General features: G+C 33.1%; 1 protein-coding gene and 1 pseudogene across 1 annotated transcript; one reads left to right on the top strand and one right to left on the bottom strand.

Annotated features, from left to right (window-relative positions):
• The first annotated feature begins 1,253 nt into the window (after nt 1–1,253).
• On the top strand, nt 1,254–2,416 carry LOC113053915 (trace amine-associated receptor 13c-like). Its single transcript, XM_026219083.1, has one exon. The coding sequence runs from the start codon at nt 1,352–1,354 to the stop codon at nt 2,414–2,416; it is 1,065 nt and encodes a 354-aa protein (XP_026074868.1). The 5' UTR covers nt 1,254–1,351.
• A 6,315-nt stretch (nt 2,417–8,731) lies between these two features.
• LOC113054852 (trace amine-associated receptor 13c-like) lies at nt 8,732–9,796 on the bottom strand (annotated as a pseudogene).
• Nucleotides 9,797–11,112: the final 1,316 nt, after the last annotated feature.

Below are 11,112 nucleotides of genomic sequence, written 5' to 3' on the forward strand. Positions count from 1 at the left end.
CATATCAAAAATTGTTTTATCATTATAACGACTTAATTTTCTCGTTCTCTTAACATAACGAAAGTAGTTTTCTCGTTATAACGACAATTTTCTCGTTATCTCGATATAAAAAGTTGTTTTCTTGTTATAATGACTTAATTTTCTCTAAGAAGTTAAAAAAAAATACACCAGCAGGTGGCAATGTACAGTATGCCTGACTATAACTGATGGGGTTGTACACTATCCACTTTACTGTACGTGGACCTTCCTCATGATCGCTATAGTTTGTGTTTGTTCATTACTGACATTTAATTAATTCATAAATGTTAAATGCTTGAATCAATATGATTATTTTGTGTATTATGTTCTTGCTAGATGCACGAGTTTCACCAAAGCGTTCTGGGTCATAAAATAACTGCTTATTAAAACCAAGGTTAACGTCACTGCATTCTGTTTGCACCTATATCTTTATTTGTGCTTCTTTTAGGCACATGATTGTTAGTTAATAAGCGGAGATGTTCTGTTTATCTAAAGTAGGATGGGATTTAATGATGTAGGCTATTTGTGATGTATTTCTTATCCTAATTATTAATCTTTATTGTTAACCATATTGATGAGAAATGTGATGTATATGTAAAGTGCATATGCTAATTTGCTAGTTTAATCCAAACAGCTCTAAGAGATCTTAGAATAGTTCTGCATCCTTCTGAAGGTGTTGTTTTGAAATGTTAATTACAAAAACTAAACGTTTGATGTACTGTCTCTGGAAAAATCAACAGTGATTGATCAGCCTTTATTTATGTATTGTAGACGTTATTACCTATAGGCGAAGCAAAACTTGCTGAAATATAGGCTACACTAAGAGCGCCTGCATGGTTGTTTATCATTATTATAGCAACAGTCAAAACTGTCATGTCATGATAACGAGAAAACAACTTTTGTTATGTCGAGATAACGAGAAAATTAAGACGTTATAAAGAGGAAATAGCAAAAAAAAAAAAAAAAAAAACATGATAATGCATGTCCGCTTAGAACTTCTGTAAATTAGCCATGTTGTTGTTTTAATTAATGTATTGATTTATGATTATTGTTTTGCTTTGGTTCTATATAATTTTGTCTTGGGACGTGTACGTTTGTGAAGTTTTATTTGAAATTTATTTTAATTCAATGAGACCTTGCTGGAAAAATAAAGGATAAATAAAAAAAATAAAAAAATGTAACTGTAATGTTATTCTAAATTACTATATTATATTTAAAAAAGGATTAACTCTTAGACTATATGTATCCATCATATCAAGATAAAATAAAAATAAAGTGCAGCATCAAAGTGGGTGGAAAATGGGTTGTTCCATCTGATCCAGACACTATATAAATGATAGCACAGTACAGCGAGCAGAACATACTTCTAACAGGAGGAGACTCACTCATGGCCTATGAGACAGAGGATCATGAGATTCAATACTGCTTTCCTGCTATCAACTCATCATGTACCAAGGGAAAACGCTCCAGTTTTGAATATAATTTCATCTACATGTTTGTAATATTGCTGTCAGCATGGACTGTGTTTCTGAACCTGCTGGTTATCATCTCCATCTCTCACTTCAAGAAGCTTCACACTCCAACCAACCTGATCATTCTCTCTCTAGCTGTAGCCGACATGCTTGTTGGACTTATTGTAATACCCATAGAGGGCATCAAACAAATTGAGACATGTTGGTACTTTGGAGACACTTACTGTGGACTGTTTGTGATCATCGTTAGGTTGCTCCTTATTACATCTCTTAGTAATTTGGTATTAATTGCTGTGGATCGCTATATGGCTGTGTGTCACCCTTTACTCTACCCACAGAAAATGACCACAACTAAAACTTTAATAAGCATCTGTCTCTGCTGGTTTTGCTGTTCAGTTTACATTATTTGCTTTGTAATAAGTAATGGATATTTTAATATGTCAGACAAAACACTGTGTTATGGCCAGTGTATTGTTTTGATTACACCTGCTTGGAGATTTATTGATTTGATCGTTTCTTTTTTATTTCCTTGTATTGTGATCATTACTGCATATTTGAAGATATTTTATGTTGTGCAACAGCAAGTAAAAGTTATTAACTCTCAAATCTATGGTATAAAATGTGTAGTGGACATTTCAGTGAGGAGGAAATCTGAGAGCAAAGCTGCTCTGACATTAGGAATCATTGTGACAGCTTATCTGCTTTGCTGGATTCCATTCTACATCTGTTCTCTAACAAAAAACACAGCAATCTCTTCCACTACATTGACATTTCTAACATGGACTTTTCATATAAACTCAGGTCTAAATCCTATTGTCTATGCTTTATTTTACAGCTGGTTTAAAATTTCAGTTAAACACATTCTAACTCTTAGAATTCTTCAGCCAGCATCCTCTATGATGGACATTTTTACAGACTGTCATTGATGATTTACAGTCTGGTTTTATTTTATTTTACTTAGAACACAACCTTTGAGATCAATGCCCAGAAATTATAACACTTGAAATGTATTCCCATGTTCAGGTCTAGGAATTACAAATAAAACAATAACTTAATATTAAAGGAAAGTTCAACCAAATTTTTGAACATGGTCAACATTTACATGTGTTGTTCCAAACCTACATATAAATAATGTAATGGTCTCTGTCACCTTTAACTTACAATGCACAGAAAAAGATTAATGCAAATGCTGAATGAAACAATGTCTAATGTGCATTTTTTGAGTTCCGAAGCAGCATGATATGTATACTTCACGGATAAGGCAATACTAGAATCTTCTGTGGAAAAAAAGAAAATCCAAGATATGGACGAAGTAATAGAAATGTTGAAACAGTAATATGTATAAATAGAAAATAGTTCAGAATCATTAAAAACTGTTTGTTTCACCTAGCATTTGTGTAATCTGTGTTTTTATTCTTATTAAAGTATCTTGCTATTAGCTCAAATTCTCAAAATCTCACGTACTCATACTTCTACAAATGATACAAAATGCAGCAGCATGACTAGTTTTCAGTGAGCCCAAATCACACCTCTGTAATGGTTACCAGTTACAGCTCACATCAAGTTCAGTACATTGATGCTTGTGTAAGGAGGAGCTAAGGATGGAGGCGGGAGTTTAATGCACTAAAAACCCAAGAACTGAATCCAGCTAGATTAGAAACTCACTAACCTGACTAACTCTACTAACACTAACCAGTCTCAGACCAGCACTGCCTCTCACCCAAACATCAAAATAAATAAAATGATCAAATAATCTAAAATAATATTTCTGGAACTTTGGGACCAAGAAACTAAAACACAAAGTAAATTACGACTCTTATCAAACTATAAAATCAAATTATTAGGGTGTCAAGAGACACAAAGCAGAGACAGATCCTGACCAAGTACACAAAAATAGCTGTTTACGCAACGAGCAAAGAGTATGTGCTCACTGTAAAACAGGACAGATTGAGACAGAGGTGCACTTCCTTCACTGTTACAAATTTAAATCAATAGCAACAGAATGTGTAGTGTGTGTATTGTTTCTGACCTCCATGTGTTTCCCTTCTGCACTGAAATAAAAAAATTATAGGCCAAACTGAAAGTTCTTTAATTATTATTTATTAGTTTATTAAATAATATAAAATAATTATGTAAGACTTTTCAATTAAACAACAATTTGAATGATATTGAATGTTTTAAAATACAAGCCAATAAAATAACATCTAAAAAGTAAAACAATAAATCTGGACAGAAAATATATTAAAGGGGGGGTGAAATGCTCGTTTTCACTCAATATCCTGTTAATCTTGAGTACCTATAGAGTAGTACTGCATCCTTCATAACTCCAAAAAGTCTTTAGTTTTATTATATTCATAAGAGAAAGATAGTCTGTACCGATTTTTCCCGGAAAAACACGACCGGCTGGAGGCGTGACGTGTGGGCGGAGCTAAAGAATCACGAGCGCCAGTAGGCTTTTGCATTGAGAGCGTTTGGAAACTGTGACATTACCGTGAGGAAAAAAACATCCAAAACAAACCATGGCTAACAGTCAGATTCAGCCGTTTATTTATGATCCAGAATCAGATCCCGAGGCTGAAACTGAACGAGAGCAGCAGCAGCAACGACTTGCTCCGAGCGGGGCTCGAACCCGGGTCTCCGGCATGGGAGGCGGATGCACTAACAAGGAGGCAGAGATATTTTAAGCAGTTTTACTCACCGCCTGCGGTACCAACACACGATCTTGAGCCTTTTTCGTTGGGATTGCATCTTCCTTAAGAAATAAACGATATGCAAATCCGTCGTCAAACTGGGCCTTGTTTGTAAAACAAGCATCTTCGAAATGCAGGGAACAAACAAAAACACTTGCACAACTCCATTGATGCGGTGTAAAAATAAACTCCATCCACTGGTCCCTTAATGCTGTTTTTTTTTTCTGGTAATCTGTGCATGGTTGTCTTGCCCTGGCAACCAAAAACACATTTATTTTGTGACTTTTCGCAACGCTCTCGCTCTGATCAGTGAATGAATGTTGTGCTCTCAGTGCTCTGCTATACGGGAGCGAACACTCTTCCGGCAGAAGTGCCCTTAGGACCCATATAAGGAAATTCGGCTCCATCTAACGTCACACAGAGCCATACTCGAAAAAAACTTTCCGAAACTTGTGACAAACCGGAAGGAGTATTTTTGGAACAGAAATACTCCTTCAAACGTACAACTTAATTTTTGAAACTTTGTCCATGTTTAGAATGGGAATCCAACTTTTTAACAGTGTAAAAAACTCAGTATGCATGAATTAGCATTTCATCCCCCCTTTAAATATCAATATATTATTTTTATTCAGTTGTATGCAACATAATCAGATTTAACTGAATTTCCTTTTACTATCCAAATAATGTATAGTCCATAAAGCTAATATTATTAGAGCATGTGAACTGAGCAGAACAGAGTGCAAGAGGGGGTAGCATCATTTACCAGAATTGCCTAGTACACCATGTTACAGCACAGTAGCACTACTTCAAATAGGTACAAGTACATGGAAATTTCCTGTTGGTGCGTTATTTATGAAAAGTTTGCTTTTCCTGTGAGCATGTGAGCAAAGACAAATATTGCTACAAGTGTGACATAGCAAATTATGTGTTTACTGTGTTACTTAATTAAAGAGTACACAATAAACACAGTAACTGTGGTAAAAAGCATGGTAACGTGTTTATACTACAAATACACAAGTACAACTCCAGAGTTCGATTGAATGATTTGAACGTCAAGCTAGTTGAATAGGACAAACAGCATCCAGTATCAATTTGAAAATAAAAACTCATATTATTAATAAACGAGAGAAAACCTTAACTGTACATGACTCGAAGTCATCTAAAATCCATATCTTTTTAGCAAAACATCTGGAGTTTAAAACACAAACAATTCAAAACGCAAATAGCAAACATATTAAAATAAACCCACAATGCATTTAGGCGAAAGTTTATGTATTATAGCCAATACTAGGGGCGCTAATATAGAGAACGCTCGTATGGGTCTTATTTGAGGATAGTGACAAATGACCTATATGGTCATATGAGTTAGAGGACTTGTTGGATCACCTCCATGCCATGCTGAAGTGAGGCAGTAATTAAAGAAAAGTATTAAATTCATGTACAGTAAATGAACATACTTTCCAGAAGGCCAATGATTCACTAAAAATGTTTTTATTTTTTATTTTATTTTATTTATTTTTTGTTCTTAGTAAGTATTCTAATTTGTTGATATAGTGAATTGGTCAGAATAATCCATCTGCTGTCAGTGATTCAACCGTAACGTTATGAATCGACAAAAATACTTTTTGGTACACAGAGAAAACAAAAATAATGCTGCCTGTGTACTGCTCAGATTTGCCAAAACGGCGCCACGCCAAATATGCATTATCATACTTCAGCTAAATATATGTAAGTGTAACTTGTGAATAAAAAGTTTTAATTACAGTTGGAGCTGAACTCTGCAGGGCTGCGGCTCTCCAGGACCGGAGTTTGCCACCCCTGATGTCAATGAACCTCTTTGTTCTTTTTTGTGTTTATTTTATTATTGTGCTTATTGTGTTATTTGTGCTTTTAACTTTACAAACGACTGGGAGAAGACGATCACACAATTTCTCTATAACATATATTTGATCTAAAGTGACCTGCACATTAAAGCACAATAGTGATCAACAAATGAATAGATTAATATAAATTCAAAGTTGTGGAATTTTATTATCCGATGTAAATAAAATGGCTTTGACAATGTAAACACTTAAAACCATTCCAAGAGTCTCATGGGTTTAAATGTCACACACAGAGTGCCCCCTTTTTTGTTTTTACCAAGAAATTGTTTATAGTAAACTCTGAAGCCCATGACATCATGGCTTGTTATTTATGAAATGTGCACCTGAGAGTGCCATTAACACATGTGCCACATGCAGAGATGATCCTCAAGTGCATCGCTCCTTCATTAAAGGTGCAAAACTAATACAGGCAAACACACACAACAGTCTGATGCAACAGCAGCTGCTTTCTATACTGCAGAGTCAGTGATTTAAGGATTACTAAATAATTGAATGTCTAAATGTATAAATCCACTAAAATAATCCAAAATCACATGAAGTACAAAAAAAAAGTGTTAGGTAAAATGCCCACTTCAGAGGTGTGATGATATTTATTCCACCCAAGAGGGAAACAAAAATGACTTGACCTAGAGTGGCACTCTTAATGAAGCGTGTATATATGTGTACAGTGCTCAGTGTCAAATACCAAAAACAGAGGAATAAAGGTTGTTTAGAAAAGTATAATCAAATAGAAAAAGGGAAAGAAGTTCTGCTGCTAAACTGAATAATTATAGTCAACGCAATTGAACATGAAAAAAATGGTTTGCATTAATGTTAGCCTTGTTTGGATCAAAATAATTGTGCCCTACATGAAGTGATGTTTAGTAGTTTCATTATGGCTTTAATTTATTCACATATTTATTAATATTTATTCATTGTTATGCTTCTTTCCTTTGTGTATAGCTCCATCGTTTAAATGCCTTAAGGACCTTAATCTGAGATGTGCTTTAAGCCATTTAATTATTCACTTTGTGATGAACCACAATGATAATACATTAGACACTTACACATAGTTCTATATGGCTGTCCTCTTTTTGACATTATGTTTTTGATTTATATTAACACAAATTCATCATTATTAATAAAAGATTTGTGATTCTTGCTCAGTTTTTCTAAATAGGCTAATGCAACACAACTGAACATTATGTCACTTAAACTTACTGTGTGAAAAATAGTTTGCTTAATTGTTAAATTCTTATTTGTTTAATTGTCTATTTGCCTTTTTCTAAAGTGTTGTTTCAAAGTAGTAAATTACGGTAATACACTTTTAAGTGTTTTACTGCACTTTATCTGTTATCTTAAAAAAAAAAAAAAAAAAAAAAAAAACATATCTTTAAAGGCCATTTTATCAAAATGAGTTAGAAATATCCACTTCAGCAGCAGTTATACCACGTACATCCTTTCAATATTCTGAAGGCTTTTACAATGAGGATTGTTTAGATATAATTCACCTGCTTTATACAACTAATAATTTCTAAAAGTTTTTTTTTTTTTTTTTTTTGTCTGTTGACAGTATCTTTTGATCTAAGAAGCAATAAAAAGAAACATCTAAAAACCCCTCTGTAAACAAAATAATGTCAACAAAATATGGCTTCATCCATAGTGCACATTTCAGTTCTGAAAATGTATACAAATTAATGCATATTTATATAGATAATGCCGCATATTTGAATTTAAAAAAATTATAATAAAACTTGTATTATTCAATAATATTAGTCTCTTCTTGGCAGCGTTCATAAACGGTGATATTAATGAGAAATGTGTGCCAGATTGGGTTTATATTTTCTTAAACTTCAATTCTGCTCTGTTCCTCAAACAATACTATTATATTCTGCCAGAGAAAACTGTGACTGTAAAACATCATCATTTGGACTACTTTTGGTACTATTTTTGGCAAATTTGTAATTACACTTGTTTGTCTGTTATGTTTTTCTATAAAACTGTACATATTTTTAAGAAATTGTTACAGTTAAGTTTAGAGGTAGGAGTGGAATTAGCAGTTTAGTTCCTTTTAGTGCTATATATTTTTTATTTACATTGTATTTATTACTAACATTTTAATATTTATTTAATATGTATTATAATTAAAATGTAAATGACTATAAACTTTAATAAAAATCAATTATACCCAGATTTTACTTTATGCAGATAACCAAAAGTAATTAGTCACCGCACTGAGCTTTATATAAACTATATGAACATACAAAGCACATTTAAATGTAAATGACAGGTAATTAAGCAGTAATAGCCTACATCAATATAATTCTATTTCATAAACATCATTAAGCATATATATTCAAAACCACACATTCTGCAATACATTTATCATTAACGTTGATGACCCAGCTTTGTAGGCTCAGTAAAAGAGAATATGTCAACTACACACTCAATTGTCACATGGTTGAGTAAAGTGTGTATTGTTAACATGTTGAAATGTTACAAATCATCTCAGCCAAATAAAAAAATAAGGCCAAGACAAGAACATTGAATGAAACACAAGAGTATCATGGTAAGTACTTGTTTATTTCTTCTGTTAATGAATGTTTCCATATTAAATGTAAAACTCAAACTAAGACTTTAGAATTGTATGTTAGCATTAGAGATTGTGCTTTATCATCCACAAAAATCATTAATAATCTTTAAAAATGTCCACAAGAGAGGATGCTGGCTCAAATATTTTAAATGCTAAGATGTGTTTAATTGTTATTTTGAACCAGCGGTAGAATAAAGCATAGATAAGAGGATTTAGACCGGAGTTAACATACAAAGTCCATAACAGAAATGTCACTGTGGCAGAAGATGTTACTGTAGTATCTGTTACAGACAATATATAGTAGGGAATATAGCAAAGCAAATAAACTGTCACAATGATTCCTAATGTCAGTGCAGCTTTGTTCTCAGATTTCCTCCTCACTGATCCTTCTGTTACACATTTACCACTCTTCATCAGGGAGTTTATAACTTTCACTTGCTGATGTGCGACATAGAAAATCCTCAAATATAAAGTTATAATCAGGGTGCAAGGCGACAAGAAGGAAAAGAAAAGGTCAGTGAATGTCCAAGAAAAACTTATTACTAAATAGCATTTTCCATAACACGCATCTGATCTTTTGGAAGCTGCAAAATATTTGCTACTAACTAAACAGGCAGTATTGTAATTTGATGAGAAAAACCAGCAGAGACAGATGCTTATTAAAGTTTTAGTCATTGTTATTTTCTGTGGGTACAATAAAGGGTGACACACAGCCACATAACGATCGACAGCAATTAAAACTAAATTACAAATAGATGTTGAGAGAAGCAATCCCATGATTATCATAAACACGTCACAGAAAGTGTCTCCAAAGTACCAACATGTCTCAATTAGCTTGATGGCATCCACAGGCATGACAATAAGCCCTATAAGCATATCGGCCACAGCCAGAGAGAGAATGACCAGGTTGGTTGGAGTGTGAAGCTTCTTGAAGTGAGAGATGGAGATGATCACCAGCAGGTTCAGAAACACAGTCCATGTTGACAGCAATGAAAAAAACACATACATGATATTGGATTCATGACTGGAGCGTTTTCCCTTGATACATGATGAGTTGATGGCAGGAAAGCAGTACTGAATCTCATGATCCTCTGTCTCGTAGGCCATGAGTGAGTCTCCTGCTATTAGGAGTTTGTTCTGCTATCCTTTCTGTCCTTTCATTTATACAGTGTCTGGATCAGACAGACTGACCAACCCATCTACCGCCCACATTGATGCTAATGACATTTAATCATTTATTGTATGTATTAATTAATTCACAAAGGACAATTTTTTTTTTTTTTTTTTTTACAAATAAATTAATGAATATCAATGAATTAATTTTATCAAATGAATACCATAACAATTAATCAGTTAAAATATAATAATAATAATAATAATAATAATAATAATAATAATAATAATAATAATAATAATAAAATCTAAAATATCTTCATTAAAACATTACTTTATTAATTAAATTAGTCAAGTGCTACACATATACTGGAAGATATACTGTAGTCCCTCATATGTAAAATAAGGTAAAAAAAAAAATTTACTCAATGGTGTCACAGTTGTGAGGTAATCACACACATGACGGAGAACAAGATGAAGAAAAACAGTTTTTAATGATCCGCATGATACATTTCAACAATGCAAAAAAAGTACACACTGACGACACCAGACAACTGAACTGACACAGAACTGATAATGAGACACACACGCACCCGAACTTAATGACTAAACAATTAACAACAATGACAACAAAGGGAACCGGTGCAAAGAAAACACAAAGGGCCTTATTTATAAAATGTGCATACGAACAGATTTGATGTTTGGTGTGCGTTCACCAAAATCCACAGTAACCTTCATTTTTATAAAAAAAAAAATCCTTTGATATGGAAAAGTATTTAGCGCCACATAAGGGTCTGAGCAGGCGTTCACATTTTTCCTTGTGGCAAGGTGAGAGTACTGCAGCTATTTAAACATCTAAACTGCAATAATAATACAAGTGGTGTATGTGCAAGCACCAAATTCATCATAAACAACAAAGGTGCAGAGTGAAAGATTACACTGACCTTTTTAGTAGCCTAATGTTGAGAGTTCTGTACTCACTTTCTGTACACAGTTTATCTCATTTAGTTTTTCATTATTATTTTATATTTATAACTTGTGAAGTCTTGATTTACTACGAATGTTTAAATTAGAAAAAAACTGCATATCTGACTGTTTTATCTGTGTAACCTAAAAGAATAGGCCTATATTGTGCAATAACGGTTTTAAGCATACAGAACAATAAATAACCCAATAAAGTATTACAATAATCTAACATTGAGGTCATGAGCGCATTAATTAATGTTTCTGCATTTGAAATTGAAAGCATAGGTCATAATTTAGATATATTTTTAAGATGGAAAATTGCAGTTTTACAAATGCTAGAAACATAGCTTTCAAAAGAAAGATTGCTATCAAATAGCACACCTAGGTTCCCAACTGAT

The sequence above is a fragment of the Carassius auratus genome, chromosome 35 (assembly GCF_003368295.1).
Source record: "Carassius auratus strain Wakin chromosome 35, ASM336829v1, whole genome shotgun sequence".
Taxonomy (NCBI): Eukaryota; Metazoa; Chordata; class Actinopteri; order Cypriniformes; family Cyprinidae; genus Carassius; species Carassius auratus.

Coding starts and splice junctions, on each gene's coding strand:
- LOC113053915 (XM_026219083.1), top strand. CDS start 1,352: ATGATAGCACAGTACAGCGAGCAGAACATACTTCTAACAGGAGGAGAC.